The following is a 22,227-nucleotide window of genomic DNA, read 5'->3' on the forward strand; positions in this document are numbered from 1 at the left end:
TTTGAGACTACGCCTCCAAAATAATACCAAAGAAGTTAACATGTTATAAAAGTGTATTTTTGAATTAAATAAATTCAGTAATCATTCAGTAATTAATATGAATCAGCTAATTTACAATAATAATAACAATGGTGGTGATGATGATGGTGATAAGATACTAGGTTAATAGTAGATTTATTGGTCATTTCTTAAAAAGTAGCTCCAAAAAATGAAAATAAAAATGTATTGAGGTGTATTATGCTTTGTTTGTATGGGTCTTATCTTGAGGTCAGAGGTCTAGGGATGATTACGTCTCGGAGTCAGATGAGTAGAATATTGATACTAGGCTTAAATGACATGGACTGTGGCCCCTTGGGGGTTATTTTTGTGTTTACTGATGAATGTGTAGATGCTTGTACCTATATAAGAGACATGCATGAGTTGTAAGACAGAGATTCACATTGGTCCCGATTGGACAACAACACCCACCCCCTCCATCAGCTCCTGGTCCAGCACAGGAGCACACGGACCAACAGACTCAGACCACCCACCTCAAAAACTGAGCGTCACAGAAGGTCCTTTCTCCCAGTGGCAATAAAACTGTACAACTCATCTCTGTAAATTCACTGTCATCCTTCCACACTCACTGCACAGTGTCAGGTTATTTCATAATAACCTGACACTTATTGTACAGTCTTATTTATTTCTTGCACACTGCTCTTTGCAATATGTATATAGTTTTATTCTGTCATTATGTGCACTATGTGCATTGTCTTGTTTTTCTTACCTGTTTGTTGTTGTTGAGTGGAGCACTGTTACGAACAGAATTTCCTTTGGGATGAATAAAGTATTTCTGATTCTGATTCTGATTCTGATTCTGAATCTTCTCCCAGGCAGAATAGGGTGCCTGGTGGATGCTGAACTTTGTTGTAATAAATTAATTCTTATGCAACCAAGTCGGTCTCAGCGGTGGTTCCTTCATTGTCTACACGTCATTGCTACATAAGAAACAACAACAGTATCTATATGACTTTATATATCTAGTTATTTCAAGGCAAAAAAACTTTCAGTAGCAAGATAACAGCTGCAATCACTTGTTGGCATGTTGAAAATTACATTGTATGCATTGCATTAGCCCTTTAAAGGTATTTACACTGGTCAAAATGACTGTAGTGATTACAATTAGTCAAATAAACCCCCTAAAGAATAGCTGCAATCACTTTTTGGCAAGTTGAAAATTGCATTTTATTTGTTGCATTGGTCTTTTAAAGGTATTTACATAGGTAAAAAAGGACTGGGTGAGCTATAATCTGTCAAATATAATCACTATGAATGAAATCAAGTCATTTTGAGGCAGAAACAACCTTTCAGTGGCAAGATAGCAGCTGCAATCACTTTTTGGCATGTTGAAAATTGCATTTATTGCATTGCACTGGACCCTTTAAAGATATTTACAATGACTGGAGTGATTACAATTAGTCAAATACAAGCCCCAAGAATTAAATCTGGTCATCCTGAGGCAGAAACAACCTTTCAGTGACAAAATAGCAGCTGCAATTACTTTTTGGCAAGATGAAAATTGCATTTTATTTGTTGCGTTGAGAGGTGAGCTATAATCTGTCAAAAATAATCACTATGAATGGAATCAAGTCATTTTGAGGCAGAAACAGCCTTTCAGTGACAAGATAGGAGCTGCAATCACTTTTTGGCAGATGTTTATGTGTTGTAATGGCTCTTCAAAGGTATTTCAACAGGTAAAAGGAGGTAAAAAGGACTGGAATTGCTATAATCTCAGTCACAGAGCAAATAACATAATGCAGGCTCATAAAGATAATAGCAGACAATACCTTTATTTTTACATTACCTATCCTTTAAAGTATGATAGACTACTTTCCAAATGTTAACAAGATTTTAGACATATTAAACACGTACAAACAACGGGAACAACATTATTGTCTATAATCGCATAAAAGCCATGCCTGATCAAACTATAAATCGCGAACACGTGGAAATTAGTGAGGTGTATTATGCTCTGTTTGCTTATCTTGAGGTCAGAGGTCTAGGAATGATTACGTCTCGGAGTCAGATGAGTAAAATATTGATACTAGGCTTACATGACATGGACTGTGGCCCTTGGGGGTTATTTTTGTGATTAAAATACAATAGGTGAGGAATGTTTACTGATGAATGTATAGATGCTTGTACCTATATAAGAAGATATGTATGAGTTGTAAGAGAGAGATTCACATTGGTCCCGAATCTTCTCCCAGGCAGACCATGGTGCCTGGTGGATGCTGAACTTTGTTGTAATAAATTAATTCTTATGCAACCAAGTCGGTGTCAGCGGCGGTTCCTTCATCAACTACACATCATTGCTACTTAAGAAACAACGACATTAGGTTTCAAGAAACATACTCTACCTATGCTCTTACCACGGACATAAACTTATGCGCATGTACAGATCAAACAGTCACAGACATGTACATGCTGTGACTGTTTGATCCATGTGGGAGCATGTGTGGGAGTAACTGAAGACGTGAATACTGGGCGATACAGCTTTAACAAGCTGCGCGCGCTCCCGCGGACGGCAATCAGTTTCCTGCAGACGATCACCTTTTTGTACCGACGCCGGGCAGCGACACCGGTTAACGCATCAAAACCTAAACCCTCGAGCTGAGTAGGCGAGTTTAGCTTATTATTATCCAGCTACTTTTTTTTTTTTTTTACTATTTTTATGCCATAACTCGCTCCGTAGACATGGACACCACAATATTTCAGCTGAGGTTGTTTGTTCATCAGCGGCTGTACAGAGCGGCAGAGGAGATCCTCGGAGAGGTGGAGAAAGCCATCACGTTAGCTTCACACGAAGCCGAAGTTAGTCGATCTAAAGAGGGGGAGGAAAGTCTGCGACACCAGCTAGACCTCCATCGAGAGAGACCAGGTTTGGGACATAGGTTTAATATGTTGTTTGGTGGCGTTTTGTGCTTGCAATGCCAGATCAATCTCTATAGATGAGCTAGTAGTGTATCAGTAGAATACGTATCCATTAAACCAGGGATGGTGCTCCACACTTGTGCACGCATGCGCATAAAATCTACTCACCCAGGCTCTGTTTAGTTTTTCCCACCTCTTTGCCGAACAAAGAGCAGGTTGAACTGATTATAATTGAATCCTTGTGTTTCTGAGTGGTAAAAATAAAATATAGAAAATAAAACCAAGTAAAAAAAAAAGAGAAAATACTACATTAATGGTAAATGATAAAATTGAATCATTTATATGTTAATTTGAATGGTATTTAATTGAAATTATAGGTACATTCAAGTTATACAAGGATTCAGACGGATCCTTAAACAGTCTTAAAAGGTATTGAGTTTTTTTTTTCTGACGTTGCATTGTGAATCTCAAATATAATTGGTAGCATATATTTTTTTTGTCAAAAATATAAGAAATTCCTTTTCTTAAACTTGTCATGATGGGAATTCAAGTAGTGGAATCTCACATGCAGAGTGAGAAACACAAAATCGCCCGGATAACTGAACAGAAATGCATCTCCTACTCCTGTTGGTAAAACAAAAAGATAATTTTAATAATAGTATAATATGTTGATTGTCTTCCATGTATTACATTCTAAAAAAGTACTGGTTTTGGACATTTGACATAGATAATCTAACTCGTTTTATGTTACAATAAACATTTGGACAAAAATAAATTTGTCCTACAATTTTGGATATTAGAAAATGAGTCTTAAACGTGGCTTTAAAAAAGTCTTAAATCTACCTTGCCTTAAGCTGCCCTGTATACTAATTTGTACAATATTGCACCTCTCGCATTAGGGCTGCAACAATGAGATTTTTAACTTACCTTTACCATACTAAAAAAATATAAAAGTTTAATGGTATCACAGTATACGTTATTACACAGTTCATATTATCATTACGAGTGTATAAAGGTAGAACTTTTCTTTGTGGTTGAGCAAATGCTTGATTATAATCGAAAAAAAGTTTAATGCATCTAAAACGTTATATATAGCATGTTTAATCGATGATTTAGTACACAGTATGCAGTACATCCTGATCCTGCTGTGTTAATATGTAGTTCTGAACAGAGACAGAGTACTGTTTGAGTTCTGCTACAGCAGTAGTGGAAATATTTGAATACCAACCAGCTTCAGAGTAGTATGACTTTTTTATGTATATTTTTTTGGAAAATGACATCCTTGAAATTAAAACACTCCAAGCGTTTGAGTAAACTTTGCTCTTGTGTCTTTTGCAGCTGCAGATCCTTCATTGACCGGCAGCACAGAGGACCATGGAGAAAAATGTGATGCTCCACTGCTGCAGGAGAACCCAGGACCCTCAACACCAGAAGAGTCCACCTTAAGTCTGAGTGCTGAGGACCCGGGACCCTCTCAAACCAGCACGGATCAGGAGAATAATAACTGGAATGACTGCTTGGTTGAAACGGACTTCAAGATTTCGGAGATAAAGAAAGAGGTGGAGGAACCCAGGGATGACGTTCAAACACAGGATGTGGATTTTCCTTCACCTGAAATTGTAAAAAGCGAGCAAGATCAGCCAGAGACACAAGTGCCATATGAAATGCAACCAGTTTCTTCAGACTGCTCTGCAGCTCAGAGCGGGAACATTGGCGATCATGAGCTGGTTAAGAGCAAAGAAGACAAGACCAAACCAAGGAGAAAGAAAGGAAAGACACTCAGAGGAAAACGTTGGAATAATATTAAGAAAGACCATGCACCATTGCCTCGCTACAAAAATGAAAAGGAGTACACTTTGTGTGATTTTTGCGGCAGGAGATTTCATTACATCGGCTCTTTGATGAAGCACATAAAAACACATGAAAGCAAACACGACTGCAGCATTTGTAGACTGAAATGCCAGTCCATGAAGCAGCTGGTAGCTCATTTGAAAAGCTGGCACAACAAAACATGTGTTTGTAACTTTTGTGGCAAAATTTTTTCCAAATTTGGATTTCTCCGGCACCATGAAAAAATGCACCAAGGCAAGTCTGTGAATTATGTCCACGACTTCTCGTGTTTCTGAAATTAGATGTGATACAATTCAGCAAAGGAGGTGGATGACATGCTGTGTTTTCTCCTTCCCACTCTTTGAAGCCATGGATTTGCAGATTCCATCGCCTTTTGTATCTCTTAAGCCCTACGGTTCTTTTCTTTCGTGCCTCATTCTTTTGTTGGTGTTACCTCCTCCATTAAGTATTTGCAGTCGCCATTGAATGCCACACTGTCGGTTTTCTGTAGTCTTAGCCAGAATTTCTTGGGAGAATAAAAAATATCAAAGACTAGATGGCAGTTAACAGGGTGGCATAAGATAACTTCCTCAGACTCCTCATGAGAGAGCATTACAACCTGTAATTTGAATTGATTTTTATTGGGATTTTTGTAATGGACCTACACAGAATAGTTAAAATTGGTGCAGTGAAATGGAAAAAAAAAGTCTTTAAAAATTCTGAAAAATAAAATAATAAAAAAACGGTTTTGTGCATGTGTATTCACCCCCTTTGCCATGATGCCCCTAAATAAGAACTGGAGCTACCAGTCACCTTCAAAAGTCTCATGATTTGTTATATAAAGTCCACCTGTGTGCAAACTAAGTGTCACATGATCTTAGTTTGTATGCATCTGCTCTGAAAGGACCCAGAGTCTGCAGCACCACTAAGCAAGGTTTTCCACCAAGCATGTGGCACAATATAGACCAGGCATCACCAACTGGCAGACCGCGGTCTGGATCCAGACCAAAACGTCGTCCTATCCAGACCTGTGGCCAAGTTGTAATAAAATATAAGAATGAGAATGATAATCTTTACGGAGTAGGGCTGGGCAATTAATAGAAAACTAATCCTAAAATCCTTTCTCCGACAGGCTTCCAACTCCCACGCATCTGCTGTGTGTCTCATGCTCTGTCGGGCTCTGTCGGGCTCTGTTTTGCGCTCTCAGGACACAGAGGAAAATCTTACAGCAAAATACTGCGACAGCAGAAGTGTTGAACAATCATGTAACGGCGTGAATGACTTTGACTCTAGAATACAGCTAAGTGTTTGACAACCAGGTCGTTTGTGCTTCCACAGCGTTTCATGATCGCGGATCAAACAGCTGATGGTCCGACAGCAGCGCAGTGAGACAGACAAACAGAGCGCAGCTTCTCCTCACAGCACCAAAGTGTCTGAAACAGACAAATATTCAGCAGTGGAAACGTACTTCTTTAGACTTCTACAGACTACTTTGTGTTAGTTTCAGGTTTAATCAGACTTTTGATGGAATTATTTAGAAACACCAGGACGCATCGCTCCATGTCTCATCTAGCCGCTTGTGCTGAGCTCTCATTATTATTACCAGGGGCAGATGTAAAATTTTGGGGGCCTGGAGCCACAGGCACATTGCCTTATTTACACCTTTTCTCTAAATGGGAATGTTGGCAGGCTGTTGGCAGCTATAGGAGAAGCAGACCTACTCAGAAGTTGTTATCCTGAGTAAATAACTCAGAAGTTTCACAGAAGTTCAAGTCAGAGTCCTGCAGTCAGGAGAGGTTGGCTCATTATCAGCGCATGTGCTTAAATTTGCCTGACGTTTGTTTAAGGTGGAGCTTTTAATTTTTATATATTGCTGGAATAACTATGGGGGCAAAAAACAAACCACAAAAAAAGCAAAATGATCATTCAATAATCATAACCAAGATAAAATGTTCAATTTATAATGATATTGATTTTAGGTATGAGGTTAAAACCTTTGCTGGGATTAAGTAACCTCTTTGAATTTTAGTTGAATACCTCTGATATAGACCAGAGAGCTCTCCAGTGAGTTAAGCAACAAAGTTATTTTGAAGATTCTGGTAGGTCCATTTTTAAAAAAAAAAAAATCCCAATAAAAATCCATTTAAATTACAATTACAGGTTATAATGCAATGCATCAGTAAAAAAACGCCAAGACTGTTGGGTAACTTTTGCTCTTGTGTCTTTTGCAGCTGCAGATCCTTCACTGACCAGCAGCACAGAGGAACATGGAGATACATGTGAGACTCCACTGCTGCAGGAGAACCCAGGACCCTCAACACCAGAGGAGTCCAACTTTAGTCTGAGCGCTGAGGACCCGGGACCCTCTCAAACCAGCACAGATGTGGACGCTAAGAACTTGAACGACTGTTTTGTTGGAACAGACTTCAAAATGTTGGAGATAAAAGGAGGGCAGGAGAAACTTTGGGATAACAGTCAAACACAGGAGATGGATTTTCCTTCATCTGAAATTGTAAATAGCGAACAAGATCAGCCAGAAACACAAGTACCGTATGAATTACAGCCACTTTCTTCAGAGTGCTCTGCAGCTCAGAGTGAGAACGACAGTGATGAGGAGTTTAACAACAAAGGAGAACATACAACAGAACAGGAACCACAAAGCGGCGGCGTAGGTGATGAGACGGACCAAATGGCGTTGCTTAATGACAAAAGTTCTGCCGAAAGTGAAAAGGAACGCAGTTTTTGCCAGTTTTGCGGCAAAAGATTCCAGTACATCGGCTGTTTGTTGAAGCACATAAAAACACACGAGAAGAAAAACGATTGCACAATCTGTGGGCAAACATGCCAGTGTACAGAGGAGCTGATAGCTCACGTGAAAAGTCACCACCCAAAATCACACTTTTGCGATGTTTGCGGAAAGACTTACACCAAGCGCAATTTTCTCTGGCTGCATGAAAGGATACACATAGACAAAAAAGAGTTTGCGTGTGAAGAATGTGGCAAGACGTTTTACCGAAAAGAGCACCTGATTGTGCACGGGAGGACCCATTCAGGAGAAAAACCGTATTGCTGTGATATATGTGGAAAAGCATACAGTCAGAGCCATAACCTTACGATTCATAAAAGAAGTCATTCAGGTGAGAAACCGTATCATTGTGACGTGTGCAGCAAACGCTTTTATAGTAACAGTCACCTCAGAAAACACATGAAAAACCATTAGGATAAAAAAAAAAATTAGATTGGATATTAGCGGTAAATGTTTTAGCCAAAAGCCACAAAAGACCAGACAGAAGCATACATACAGGAGAGAGGTCATATGGTTTTCATGTTTGTGCTGTGAGATACAGGTTTGCTTTTGGTCTGAAGGTGCACCTGCAAAGTCACGTAAACAGTTAGATTAAACAGGCAGACCATCTCAGAGCTCACTTACAAATCACATTTGTGGTTCAGTTCAGTTTTTTTTGTTAGATTAGCACAGTCTGGGTTTAGTTGTGTACATTCAGTTGATCTCTTCTATAAAGTGGTGAAGTAACGAGTCCTAAATCGCAAAAGTCCGTTAGCCTTTTAGCACGTCCGGTTCCCTCGTCTTAAAGTTTATGGGCTTTTTAAATGGGTTTTTTTTGGCAAAAAGCCTTAAATACGTTCTGTGGTTAACACAGGCTAAATATATTTAGATGTTTTGTTCTGCAACATATAATATGTCTGCTTTTACACAATTTTTAAATTTTAAGGTTTTACTTGTCTTCAAAAAGGCGGTTGCTAACAAGTAGCTAAATGGGACTAGAGTGTTTGTCGGGGACGTTAGACGTCATCACAACGGACACGGAAACTTATTAAACCCACCTGTCTGCCTTTACAGTATTTTTCGATTGTGTTTTAACGTGTTTTTACAATGTTTTTTACAGTGTTTGTAGTTGTAATGTTTAAGTCGTGTGACCGCGATGTAGTTCGTGATTAGCCTAACAACAGCTTTTTGCTTCTGGCGATTTCATTTACGCTTCAAAACACACAAAAATTGTGTTCAAGTGTGAATGTTATCATGCTGAAGAAAACGTGTAAGTCTCAGAAACTTGTGTTCATCAGAGAGCTTATTTTTGCTGATAATTGCAAATCCCATTCAAAAATCCCATAAGGTTTTTGGCGAGGGAACCAGTGCGATGCCAACTTACTGGTTGGCCTACAAAAATACGTCGTCCCTTCACCACTCTATGGGCCTAGAACCTTGTTGCTAATTTTGTAAATTGTGTTTCAGGTTTGGTTAATAAAGCCTTAAAAAAAACTCATCAATGACTTCTCATGTGTGCCAGCTCAGTCCCTCACATGGACTTTTACCCGTTTTAAATTCTGTATATTTAATTCAGGGTTCCTGTGGATCCTCAAAAAAAGCCATTGAATTCATTTATCTAAAAATAAGGCCTCTACTGGTATTACATTGACTTAAATTAATCTTTCAAAAGTCATAAAAATGCTCAGTTTTTTCTTTCTAGTATTGCATTGTAAAATCTCAAAATAATTAAAAGTTATTGTTAATTTTTTTTTAAATAAATTTCTTCCAGATTCAAAAAACTGATGTCTATGACAGGAAATTACCTTAGGCTACGGGCTCAAACAACATAAAAAACATTCACATCCATCAGACTCACATAAATTCACACAAACAGTCCCATAAATCAGCAAAAGCATTTTTTTTAAAAAGATGATGAGCTCATGATAACATGTACTTTATGAATTCATATGTGTGGCCATATTTTATTTCATAAAATGGGCTGAGTGGCCTGTCTAGTATTATATGAATGAATCTGTGAATTGTGTATGAAGAAACTGCTAAACCATAATGGTAAAGAAGACTGTAAAAACGTGATGAATATATTTATGCCAGTCAGTTTCCTGAAAAGTGGAACAGAGGCCTCATTAGAGGGCGAGAATTGCCAATTATTGCATATCATTTTTGCAGCATATTAAGTTTATGAAGGTTTTTAATAAAGTTTCTTTAGATGAGTAATTAACTTACACAATAATAAAAGATGCATACATTTGCTAATTCAGAAATCAATATATTCCATTACTTTTGTGTCTACTTGATTTTTGAATTAGAAAAAAATAAAACAATAATTTGGTGGTCCCTGCAGTAACACCGAGGACTCCCTGTACCGCTTTCATCCCGCTTTTATTCTGAAGGACTCAAACCGGAAGTCAAACAGTAGCTACTAGCGAATCATGAGCTATGGTGGTTAGCCAGGTCTGCCATCCTGTTATCCGCTGACATTGTTGATATTTCTGAGCTGTCATTCTCACCGGAGACATGGACAACACGATGATTGAGCTGAGGTTGTTTGTTCATCAGCGGCTGTACACGGCAGCAGAGGAGATCCTCGGAGAGGTGGAGAAAACCATCACGTTAGCGCTGAACGACGCCGAAGTTAGTCGATGTGAAGGGGACGCTGGAGGTCCGACACGCCGGCTAACGCTAAACCTCCAGCGGAGGAAATCAGGTCGGGACTTTGGGACTTAACTTTGGTTAAGTGTGTTGTTTATGAGCGTTGTGTTCTCACGTTAAAATCTATATCCATATGTTTAGCTAGTCGTGTACAAGACGAGGAGTACAAGGCGTATACCAGCTTTATAGCTCCATGGCTAAAGATGAAGTTAGCTGCCCTCCCAAATATCGGTTATGAGAAAATTTATCATAAACGTAGTTGTCAGTCTTAAAAATCTTAAATCTACCATGCCCTAAGCTGCAGAAAGTCAGGAATAATTAAAAAATGCTGGAAAATGTAAATTATTAGTTCCTAAAGCCCAATATGATGTCCACAAATGGCTTTTTTTGCCTCCAACCCAAAACTATTCCGTTTACTGTCATAGGGGAGTGATATATAAGGATTAATAGTAGTTAATGAGACTGATAATCCATATTTGAAATCTATATGCATTTGCAATAAAAATGAAAATCTATCTGTCAAAATTTACATTTAGAAAAATAACAAACTCCCACACATAATCAACATCAAATACAGCTACTTTTATCATGAAGTGAAGTGAAAGTTTAAATAAAAAATGAATAAATAAAAATAGCTCCTTTTAGATTTTACAAAGTAAAAGTGCCTCCCATGCTGACACTTTCTTTGCACTTTTTAATTAATTAATTTTTTCTGCGATCATTAAGACAAAATGCAGATGATCAATAAAATATCAGCCCCAATGATCAGCCAGGCCTATAATCTGTCGACCCCATAACCATAAAATGTTTATATTTCAGAGGCTGGAATCAAAGAATTTTGACTTAAGTTTTCTTTAAAAAAAATATTCAAACTGATTAATTTGTTGTCATTATAGTTGGCGTTTAATTTACCAGCCGAAAAATAATTGATTAATCACTGAACTCTACAACTAGACCACAGTGGTCCAGGTCCAGATAATAAAAAAAATCACTTGACTCTGGATTAGATTATACCAGAGTCTTAATATATACAGTTTCAGATTGTTAACACTTGGTCGAACTTGTGAAAAGGGGAATTTTCTGTTGCTCGTCTCTTTTGCAGCTGCAGATCCTCCACTGACCAGCAGCAAAGAGGAACACAGAGATGCATGTGGTGCTCCACTGCTGCAGGAGAACCCAGGACCCTCTCAGACTGGTGCAGATGTGGACTGTGACTTAAATGACTACATGGTTCAGACACACTTCAAGATGTCAGGGATTAAAGGAGGACAGGAGGAACTTTGGGATAATAGTCAAACACAGGAGATAGTTTTTGTGAAAAGCGAGCAAAATCCGCCAGAGGCACAAGTATCATATGAAATGCAACCAGTTTCTTCAGACTGCTCTGCAGCTCGGATTGAGAACAACGACCACGATGGGTTGACAAAAAGCAGAAAAGAAAAGAACAAACCAATGAAAAGGAAGGACAGTGATGAGGAGATGGCGAAAAGCAAAGGAGAACAGAACAAAATAATAAAGAGAAAAGGAAACTTACTGCAAGGACAAAGTGACAGCATTAGTGAGAAAGACCAAATGGCATCGCTTTGGAAAAAATGTTCTGCTAAAAGCGAAATGGAGCGCAGTTTTTGCCATTTTTGTGGCAAAGAATTCCAGTACATCAGCTCTTTCATGAAGCACATAAAAACACACGAAAATAAATTTGATTGCACCGTTTGTGGGAAAACATGCCCGTCTACCAAGCAGCTGGTAGCTCATGTGAAAATTCGTCACAACTGTTCATGTGTTTGCAACCTGTGTGGCAAAACTTTTGCAAATAACCACTGTCTCCGGCAGCACGCGAGAATACACATGGGCATTAAAGAGTTTGCGTGTGAAGAATGTGGCAAGACATTTTGCCAAAAAGGACATCTGATTGTGCATTTGAGGACTCATTCTGGGGAGAAACCGTATCGCTGTGATTTATGCGGAAAAGCATTCAGTCAGAGCCAGAGCCTTACAATTCATAAAAGAACTCACTCAGGGGAGAAACCGTATGAATGTGACCTGTGTGACAAAAAATTTGTCAGTCGCAGTCATCTCCAAGTCCATATGAGACATCATACAAGAAAAAAAAAGCCTGTGATATCTGTGGTAAATGTTTTGGCCACAGGGCAGTGATGTACAGTGGGAGCGAAGCCATATGTGTGGTCTGAAGGTGCACCTGCAAGCTCATGAAAACCATTTTCTTTATTATTTACTGAATATTAGTTTGAACTTGTCATTTTTCTTACTGACTGAAAACACATTAATAGATAGTTTTACATTTGTAGTTCTGTTGATAGTGTTTCATCTGTCGTCAAAACGGTCATCACATTATTTATGTTCCCTTTTGTTTTTAGTGTATGAGGTCAGATTTTGTCTTTGTGAAGTCAGTTTAATGTGTTCAGATCACGTCAGTAGCGCAGCCTGAGTTAAGTTCCGTTCACTTGATCTCATTCATTCAGAACTGTGTTGCTAATTTTTAAAATGATATTTCATTTTTGGTTAAATAAACTCTGATTTTTGAAAACCTGTGACTTCTCGTGTTTGCTAGGTCAGTCCCTAACATAAAGTTTTAACTATTTGAAATTAACACTGTTAAATTTGAATATTTGAGTACAGTTTTTTAAAAAATGCTTTGTAGAACTGTATAGGTTAACTCTAGAATTTTAAATGTTTGCAGTGACGTCAGGCATTTTGAATGGATAAAATTCCCATTTATTCCCATCAATCTACCGCCAATAACTCAAAATGACAGAGTCAACATGCCTTAGAAATCTTTGCAAATTTATCAAAAATCTAAACAAGAAATGTCTCATCTAAAGAAGTAATCAGACCCATTACTCTTACTTTTGATTTTTTTTTTTTGTCAGGGGCATCCTGTTTGTTGCTTTTACTATTCTTGTCTAATTGGTCTGAGTTCCACAATTGATGCTCTTTGGAAATGACTGATATAAATAGCATTTTATTTAAAATGTTTATTTTGTAAATGTTCAAAATAAAGTATACTGAATTCAATTCAAATTGTTTACTTTTATTATTAAGCTTGCAGTGCCAGTGTCCACCATATTACAATACTGGTATTTACAAATAGTTTTTGTTTAGTTGAGTGGCTAATTATTTTAAGGTGTATGTTTTTTTTTGTTTGTTTTGTTTTCCTCATACACATCCTTCAGCGTAGCGCTTTTATCTTTTTTTATTTTTCTTCTCTCCACTTGGAATTCAAGCTTTTATTTTGAACGATTCACCGGAAGTCATTTTGTGGCGGCTAGCGCATCGCAAGCTAACGGTTTGAGCTACGTTAGCTGAGTTTATCCTCTTCCAGTCTAGCTACTATCGTTGATGTCCTTGTCCCGTCAGTCTCACCGGACACATGGACACCAAAATGTTTCAGCTGAGGTCGTTTGTTCATCAGCGGCTGTACACGGCAGCAGAGGAGATCCTCGGAGAGGTGGAGAAAACCATCACGTTAGCTTTGTACGAAGCCGAAGTTAGTCGATCTAAAGAGGAGGAGGAAAGTCTGCGGCACCAGCTAACGGTAGACCTCCAGCGAAAGAGACCAGGTTTGGGACACCGTTTAAATGTGTTGTGTAATAGCGTTTTGGTCTCACATTGTCAGACCAGTGGCTGTATGTAGGGAGTGGTTCAGTGGTTGAAGAAGTAGCTATAAAGCTAAAGATGTTGCTGCCCGCTTGTCAACGCATCCGCGCACGCGCACAATCCACTCACCAACTACTGTAGGAGCTCTGCTCAGAAATATTTAGATAAAAACAGCTTCGGAGAAGTGTTTCCAGCATTTCCAGAAACTACCCGTGCAAATATGAGAGTTTCATGTTGTGTGTATCGTTTAGAGCAGTGATGCTCAACTTGAGGCCCGCGGGCTAAATCTGGCCCCTAAAAGCCCCCCTCCTCCCTGAGATTCACACTGCTGTTGTTGTTGTTGTTGTTGTTTGTTTGTTTATAAATGTGCCTTTGAAGGATCCCCCAATAGAGATCCTAACTAAGTCCCTAAAATCTTAGAAGCGTCCTAAAATTATAGATGTCATGAAATCATACAAATGTCCTGACATCCTACAAAACATCCTAACATTCTAGAAATGTCTTAATATCCTAGACATGTCTTAAAATTGTAGAAATATCCTAAAAGTCTACAAATGTGCCAAAAATACTCCAAATTTCCCTAAAATCGTAGATATGTCCTAAAATCCTAGAAATGCCCTAAGAGGTCCTAATATTTATAAATGTCCTGAAAATAAGTATCTAACAAATGTTTTAAAATCCTAGAAATGCCCTAAGAGGTCCTAATATTTTATAAATGTCCTGAAAATAAGTATCTTATAAATGTTTTAAAATCCTAGAAATGCCCTAAGAGGTCCTAATATTTTATAAATGTCCTGAAAATAAGTATCTTATAAATGTTTTAAAATCCTAGAAATGCCCTAAACACCTGGAAAAATTCTAAAAGCCTAACAAACGTCCTGAATGATAGAAATGTCTGAAAATCTTACACAAGTCCTGAAATCTTAGAAACATCCTAAAAGCCTTGAAATTTCCTAAAAACACTAGAGATGCTGTAAACTCCTAGAAATGCCCTACCCTCCTAAAATGTCTTAAAATCTTGTAGCGTCCTAAAATCCTAGAAACATGTATAGAGCTGGTGTGACCGGCCCCTGGCTTCCTGTCATTTTTCAAAAGTGGCCCCCCAAGCAAAGCAAGTTGAGAATCCCTGTTTTAGAAAATGACGTCCTTAAAATGTAAACACGGACTGTTGGGTAACTTTTGTTCTTGTGTCTTTTGCAGCTGCAGATCCTTCACTGACCAGCAGCACAGAGGAACATGGAGATACATGTGAGACTCCACTGCTGCAGGAGAACCCAGGACCCTCAACACCAGAGGAGTCCAACTTTAGTCTGAGCGCTGAGGACCCGGGACCCTCTCAAACCAGCACAGATGTGGACGCTAAGAACTGGAACTACTGTTTGGTTCAGACAAACTTCAAGATTTCGCAGATAAAAGAGGAGCAGGAGGAAATTAGGACTGACAGTCAAACACAGGAAATGTTTTTTGTGAAAAGCGAGCAAGATCAGCCGGAGGTTTCATTCGAAATGCAGCCACTCTCGTCAGACTTTTCTGCAGCTCAAAGTGGCAACAACGACAGCGATGAGGAGTTGGCGAAAAGCAAAGGAGAACAGACCAAAACTGTGAAGAGGAAAGGAAACTTACTGCAAAGTGGCAGCATTGCTGAGAGGGACCGAGCAGATTTGCCTCATGACAAAAGTTCTGCTAAAAGCGAAAAAGAACGCAGTTTTTGCCATTTTTGCGGCAAGGGATTCCAGTACATCGGCTCTTTGATGAAGCACATAAAAACACACGAGAACAATTTTGATTGCACTGTTTGTGGGAAAACATGCCAGTCTACCCAGGAGCTGCTAATTCATGTGAGAGGTTGCCACAACAAAACATATTTTTGTGACGCTTGCGGCAAGACTTTTGCCAATATCCGTTGTCTCCGACTGCATGAAAGAATACACACAGGCATTAAAGAGTTTATGTGTCAAGAATGCGGCAAGACATTTTACAGACGGGAGCACCTGATCGTGCATGTGCGGACTCATTCTGGGGAAAAACCGTATCACTGTGATATTTGTGGTAAAGCATTCAGTCAGAGCCAGAACCTTACAATTCATAAAAGAAGTCATTCAGGCGAGAAACCGTATCAGTGTGGCCTCTGTGGCAAACTTTTTAACACAAGCAGTCACCTCAAAACACACATGAGATACCACTCAGGAGAAAAACCGTACCCATGTGATATTTGTGGTAAACGTTTTCGCCAAAGCGGACAGATGACGAGACATCGGACCACACATACAGGAGAGAGGCCATACGGCTGCCATGTTTGTGGTATGAGATACAGGTTTGCACCGAATTTGAAGGTGCACCTGCAGACTCACGAAAAGGCAGCTGCTGAGTGAAACAGGGAAATGAACTCGGCAGACCAGCTCAGAGCTCCGTTATAAATCATATATACTGGTAAGGTAGATTAATTTTGAAGAGCAGTTGGGAGAAGTCCTTTACTTGTTATAAAAAACAAACAAACAATGGAAATATGTTCATGAAGCCCTTTAGGTTTCTGTTTATATGAGCTCCGTGCTGGAAAAAATGGGTAACTGTTCAAGGTAAAACCATTATTTTGTATATCATTCTGTGTAACGTCTTCTTAGGATGAAACCAAGTTTCCACAAGGGGGGACAATAAAGTTTAATATCCTGAAATACTGCTTTCAAAATCTGTCTTTTACACCAAACACTACTCATATGTGTTAGGGTTAGGGTGAGGGAAGAACTGCCTTTTTTAGAATAAAAATGCTGAATTTAAGTAGAGAAAACAGATAATTTTCTTTGTATTTAACAACTACAACTACTACTCATGGAAGATGTTAAATATTGTAAAATACCTTTTTTTTTTAATATCAGAATCAGAAATACTTTAATGATACCTGAGAGGAAAACGTGGTTTGTTACAGCCGCTCTGATGCCAAACAGAGGGAATTATTGAAAGCAGAAATAAGGACCCCCCCTTAATTAAAGATGTACAGAGCAATGATAAGATCAAGACTGGATTATCGATGTTTGTGTTTTGGAACAGCGGCTAAAACCAATTCAAAAAGGTTAGATGTTGTTAAATCCCTCCAAGATCCAGGTCACTTGTTGCTGCTACCTTTTTACCAGTGTTGGATTATGGAGATCTTTTATACTTGAGTGCTTCTGCTAAATGTCTGCATATGTTTGACGTGGTCTATCATGCTTCTCTGAGGTTCATCACTAATTGTAAACCATTGACACACCACTGCGAGTTATAGTCTCGGGTTGGATGGGCTGCTCTGGCCACCCGAAGACTCAGTCATTGGTATACTTTTATACATAAGGCATGACTTGGTCTACTGCCTTCCTACATTTGTTCCTTAATTGCACAGAGAGTTGCTGGTCCTTACTCCTTCCAATCTCAAGACCACGTGTTGCTTTCTGTTCCACATGCCCGTACTGAACTGGGTAAAAAGGCTTTTGTCGGCTCTGCACCTTAAGCATGGGATATGTCGCAGGATGACTGGAAACTAATAGGGTTAATTTCAAACCGAGAATACTTGAGGCGGACTCCACTACATGCACTTGTTTTTCATAATCTGCTTGTAAATTCAATACTTTTTCTTTTATTTGTTTGTGTTTTATCTGTGTATTCTGTAACTGTGTTTTGTACTTCGGGGTGGCTGTGGCTCAGAGGTAGAGTGGGTCGTCCTCTATTCGGAAGGTCAGAGTTTCGATCCCCAGCTCCTTCGGGCAAGATACTGAACCCCAAATTGCTCCCGATGCTGCATCATTGGAGTGTGAGCACCATAGCAGGTGGCCTTGTACGGTGGCCACGGCCACCAGTGTGTGAATGTGTGAATGTGACACATAGTGTTAAAGTGCTTTGAGTGGTCAATAAGACTAGAAAAGCGCTTTACAAGTATAGTCCATTTACCATAACTTGCTGCTGCCTATCTTGGCCAGGTCTCCCTTGAAAAAGAGGTTCTTAATGGGAGATTAAGATCCTGGTTAAATAAAGGTTAAATAACTTTTAAAAAATAAAGGTGCAGGTTGTGGAAGTAGTGATGTGCCCTTCTGTGTCGAGGCTTCGAAGCGTGTGTCGAGTAATTCATGAACATTTCTGTGAAGCGTGTATCGAGGCTTGTATCGATGACGTATGTGGTGACGTTCGAAGCCTCGGGAGCCGGCCGTACCACGTGACTGATTCAGGGAAAGGTTCACAGGTTTGGCGTGCGATTCGAAATATAAGGGGCAACGAAACGCAACGGACCTCCGCGGCCCCCTCACATTTTGTTGACTTCGGACTTTATTGTGCATTTGTTTGCAATCTATTTGAGCTTATTAATGAGTATATTATTGGTTTATTGGCATTATTATTTAAGCACAACTAAATTCATAGCTTCACGCACCAAAGCCATGGTGTCATTATAATCACTCTGCCTGTTTTACATTTATTGTCCACTTGATGGCACAGTAGAGCAAAGGAATCACAGTGAAGCTACAATTCTACAATTTCATTTAGCAGACGCTTTTATCCAAAGCGACGTACAACACAAGCAAGAATTTAGACTTAAGGAAAAAACCCTTAGTAAGTGCAAAAAGTGCTTCAGGTGTGATTAGTCACAGGTATTGCCGTCTAGTGGCAGAAGAAGTGCCGCACAGCCCCCCCCCCTCCCTTTTGTTTTTTTTTTTTTTTTTGGAAACCAAAGTAATAACCAGTAGCGATCTCAGCATCTGAGATTCAACAATCTCAGTATCACTACTTACGATGACAATCAACATACAACATCACACAACTTTGTCAGTGCTAGATAATCATTAGGTGCTGGGTTTTGGACCATCTGACTTAATCTACCCCAAAGGGCAAAGAGGAGAAGAGTCGGGTTAAGTGCCTAGGTGTTCTCGGGACAATTGAGTTTTCAATTGTCTCTTAAAAGTAGAAAGGGACTCAGCAGATCGCACAGAGTTTGGAAGTTTGTTCCACCATTTGGGAACAACAGAAGAGAAGAGTCTGGCTAGAGATTTAGAGCCGTGCTGGGCTGGAAGCACCAGGCGTCTTCATGAGTGAACCAATTGGATTGAAAGCTTCAATGCTTCATGACACTTCATCTCGCCATCAATATGTGGAAGCAGTCCTGGACTCTGTATCCTCCACTGGATTACTGTGAAGCTGAAAGACATTTAGGGTGATACCACAAGTCTGACCTGTGGATGGCAGCAATGTGCCGGAAATGTAAAAGAGGAGGAAGAAGAAGAAGAAGAAGAAGTCGCGAGACCACTATTTCACTTCCGATCGACCGCCACATTGACCATTTGAGTTCATCATCTCCCACACAGCCGCCTCTGACACCACATCTGCGCACCGAGGACACCGCGATGATCAATCTGCGGTCGTTTGTCCATCAGCGGCTGCTCGCGGCGGCGGAGGAGATCTTCGCGGAGGTGGAGAAAACCATCACGTTAGTTTTGGAAGAAGCCGACGCTCACAGACCGACATGGGAGCCCCACAGTCCGCGTGAAAACCTGGACTCTGAGCACCAGATAACAGGTTTGGATCCAGGCTGCTTTACTCTTATAATCTTTTGTGAGAAGTTTTTGAAGTGCAGACTATTTTAAGGAATAATTTGGTATCCAGACTCTGCAGAAAACTCAGCAGTGGCGGTTCGCGCCCAATTTTACTGGGGGTGGACACATTCAGCCCGAGCAAAAGAGACAAAGACGAGCGTCCACGCACACAGATCTGTAGTTTAAATAATACTACAGTCATGTAAAGTATTGCAGTATAAGTATTCCTGCTACAGGTACACTTTGCTGGAATGTGTTAGTTACAATTTTCTACAATATTGCAAAACGTAAAAAAAAAAACCCAAAATAAAACATACTCGTTAGCTTCAGCAGCAAGTATGATAGTTGGTATTTTTCGAGTCATCCGCGCGCCAGCCAGTGGCGGGGCAGCGCTCTAAAGGATCCGACTGGAAACAAATCACACACGCATTGGTTCCGCCTTTCTCGTCGGCGCGATATCGCATTTTTAAAAAATATTTATTTATAAATGATACATATTATAATTATAAATGACACATATTTATTTATTTATTTATCAGTGTCACCATTGTATAATGTTGTTCGTGGGGGTAGGTTCAGTGTTTCAGGGGCACAGGCCCCTGTTGGCCCCTCCACAGGGCCGCCATTGCAACTCAGACTGTTGCCCGCCAACTGACCATGGTGATACTGGTCATTGTTACTAGGGGCGGTGAAGCGAAAGGTTGAGACAAGTTAGGGACTGTTCGGTATTTTTGAGATGAAAAAGGGGCGGGGCAAATAGAGGGGGGCTTATCATTTAAATAATAATAATAATCATCATCATCATTTAGAAGCTGTGCAGTGGTATTTTTTGCTTAAAATTAAGGCTTTTATGATGTTCTTAAAGGGTTGCAGATCATTTTTTTTCTTGATCTGCTACCAAATCTATGAATACAATCCTATAACAACATACAAAGTGACATTTTGAGCAAAACTGGTCTTCATCAGACTGGAATTACTCTGCAAGATGCCTTCTTAAATACATGTGTGAACAACCGTGTGACCAATCATGTGAACAAGATACATGTCAAAAAAACATAATCACACATAAAATATATGTGTACTAATATCCATGTTACACCTGGTTCTTAGTTTGTTCATTATCTGATGAAAAAATATACAATCAATAAAACATTTAGTCAGTGTCTAGAAACCCTCATAGTGCCTGTAATGTATATATACTGTATATCTATGCTTCTTATTTTTTTAATTACATTTTTGTTTCCATCTCCTTTTGTAGCTACAGAATCTACACTGACCGGCGATGAAGTGCTGCAGGAGACTTTGACCGAACCATCAATACAAAAGTATGCAAGTATTTCTGAGGACCCCTTTGAAACCAGTGCAGATACAGACAGCAATAATGGGAATTACCTCATGTGCACGATAAAAGAAGAGGAGGAGGAGGAGGAGTTTTGGGATAACGGCCAAACACAGGAATATATTTATCCCTCTCCTGAAGATGTGACAAATGAGTTGGAGACACAAGTGCGTGCTGAAATGCAGCCAGTTTCTACCGACAGCTCTTCAGCTCCGAGTGAGAGCAGCGGCAGCGATGAGGAGTGGGTGGAAAACAAACCACAGCTGGCAAAGAAGAAGAAAAAACCAAAACAAAAAAGCAGCACGAAGCGGGAAGGTCCCGACGGAGATTCCTCTGCCGTAAATGAAAAGGAGCCCAGTGTTAAGTGTGACGTCTGTGGCAAGACGTTTGCCTACCGCAGATCTCTACAGTCGCATTTAAAAATCCACAAAGGGACAAAAGACTTTAAATGTAAATTTTGTGAGAAAACCTTTCTCCAAAAACACCACCTGATGGAACACGGCAAAATCCACTCGGGCGAGAGACCGTATCGCTGTGACGTCTGTGGGAAAACATTTATTCAAAAACAGAACCTCAACACTCACAACAGGACACACACAGGAGAGAGACCGTACCGCTGCGATACTTGTGGAAAAACATTCGGTCAAAAGCGAAACCTTAACGTTCATCGTAGGGTTCATACAGGAGAGAAACCGTATTGCTGTGATATTTGTGGTAAAGCATTCACTCAGAGCCAGAACCTTAAAATTCATAAAAGAATTCATTCAGGCGAGAAACCGTTTCAGTGTGGCCTCTGTGACAAACATTTTCACACAAACGGTCATCTCCAAGCACACAAGACGTACCACTCAGGAGAAAAACCGTACCCATGTGATATTTGCGGTAAAGGTTTCCGCCAAAGGGGACAGATGAAGAGACATAAGAACACACATACAGGAGAGAGGCCGCATGGCTGCCATGTTTGTGGTATAAAATTCAGGTTTGCACGGAAACTAAAGCTGCACCTGCAGACTCACGAAAAGGCAGCTGCTGAGTGAAACAGGGAAATGAACTCGGCAGACCAGCTCAGAGCTCCGTTATAAATCATATATACTGGTAAGGTAGATTAATTTTGAAGAGCAGTTGGGAGAAGTCTTTTACTTTTAATGAATACCAAACAAACAATGGAAATATGTTCACGAATCCCTTTAGGTTTCTGTTTATATGAGCTCCGTGCTGGAAAAAATGGGTAACTGTTCAGGGTAAAACCATTATTTTGTATATCATTCTGTGAAACGTCCTTTTAAGATGAAACCAAGTTTCAACTTGGGGGGGAGGGGGACAATAAAGTTTAATATGCTGAAATACTGCTTTTAAAATGTAGTTTTTCTTTCCCTTTTTTCTTTATTTATTTTGCACCAAACACTACTCACATGTGTCTTTATGTGAATTCAATTTTAAAAGTTTGGACTTTTTGATTACAAGAATTTCAGGAGTTGTTTGTTTTTGAAAATCCAATATATATAACGGATTATTTATATATATATATATATATATATATA

General features: G+C 39.5%; 3 protein-coding genes and 1 pseudogene across 4 annotated transcripts; all 4 read left to right on the forward strand.

The window, feature by feature from the left end:
* Positions 1-2,516: 2,516 nt before the first annotated feature.
* Positions 2,517-9,016, forward strand: LOC121956734 (uncharacterized). The gene is made up of 3 exons (XM_042505107.2): positions 2,517-2,920; positions 4,252-4,998; positions 6,975-9,016. The coding sequence occupies exons 1-3, from the start codon at positions 2,737-2,739 to the stop codon at positions 7,961-7,963; spliced, it is 1,920 nt and encodes a 639-aa protein (XP_042361041.2). The 5' UTR covers positions 2,517-2,736; the 3' UTR covers positions 7,964-9,016.
* A 908-nt stretch (positions 9,017-9,924) lies between these two features.
* On the forward strand, positions 9,925-12,735 carry LOC121956736 (uncharacterized; annotated as a pseudogene). The gene is made up of 2 exons (XR_015774874.1): positions 9,925-10,235; positions 11,283-12,735. The product of XR_015774874.1 is annotated as an uncharacterized LOC121956736 (transcript).
* Positions 12,736-13,443: 708 nt separating this feature from the next.
* Positions 13,444-16,470, forward strand: LOC121956735 (uncharacterized). Its single transcript, XM_042505108.2, has 2 exons — positions 13,444-13,761; positions 14,999-16,470. The coding sequence occupies exons 1-2, from the start codon at positions 13,572-13,574 to the stop codon at positions 16,168-16,170; spliced, it is 1,362 nt and encodes a 453-aa protein (XP_042361042.2). The 5' UTR covers positions 13,444-13,571; the 3' UTR covers positions 16,171-16,470.
* A 2,563-nt stretch (positions 16,471-19,033) lies between these two features.
* On the forward strand, positions 19,034-22,035 carry LOC121964188 (uncharacterized). Its single transcript, XM_042514401.2, has 2 exons — positions 19,034-19,330; positions 20,606-22,035. The coding sequence occupies exons 1-2, from the start codon at positions 19,159-19,161 to the stop codon at positions 21,721-21,723; spliced, it is 1,290 nt and encodes a 429-aa protein (XP_042370335.2). The 5' UTR covers positions 19,034-19,158; the 3' UTR covers positions 21,724-22,035.
* The last annotated feature ends 192 nt before the right edge of the window (positions 22,036-22,227 follow it).

This window comes from Plectropomus leopardus, chromosome 18, assembly GCF_026936395.1.
Source record: "Plectropomus leopardus strain MGB_pleo_1.0 chromosome 18, ASM2693639v1, whole genome shotgun sequence".
Lineage (NCBI taxonomy): Eukaryota > Metazoa > Chordata > Actinopteri > Perciformes > Serranidae > Plectropomus > Plectropomus leopardus.

Excerpts from the sequence above, each read along its gene's own strand:
- LOC121956734 (XM_042505107.2), top strand. The coding sequence starts at position 2,737 with ATGGACACCACAATATTTCAGCTGAGGTTGTTTGTTCATCAGCGGCTG. Across the intron at positions 2,921-4,251 it reads CCTCCATCGAGAGAGACCAG|CTGCAGATCCTTCATTGACC; the intron begins GTTTGGGACATA and ends TGTCTTTTGCAG. Across the intron at positions 4,999-6,974 it reads CCATGAAAAAATGCACCAAG|CTGCAGATCCTTCACTGACC; the intron begins GCAAGTCTGTGA and ends TGTCTTTTGCAG.
- LOC121956735 (XM_042505108.2), top strand. The coding sequence starts at position 13,572 with ATGGACACCAAAATGTTTCAGCTGAGGTCGTTTGTTCATCAGCGGCTG. Across the intron at positions 13,762-14,998 it reads CCTCCAGCGAAAGAGACCAG|CTGCAGATCCTTCACTGACC; the intron begins GTTTGGGACACC and ends TGTCTTTTGCAG.
- LOC121964188 (XM_042514401.2), top strand. The coding sequence starts at position 19,159 with ATGATCAATCTGCGGTCGTTTGTCCATCAGCGGCTGCTCGCGGCGGCG. Across the intron at positions 19,331-20,605 it reads CTCTGAGCACCAGATAACAG|CTACAGAATCTACACTGACC; the intron begins GTTTGGATCCAG and ends CTCCTTTTGTAG.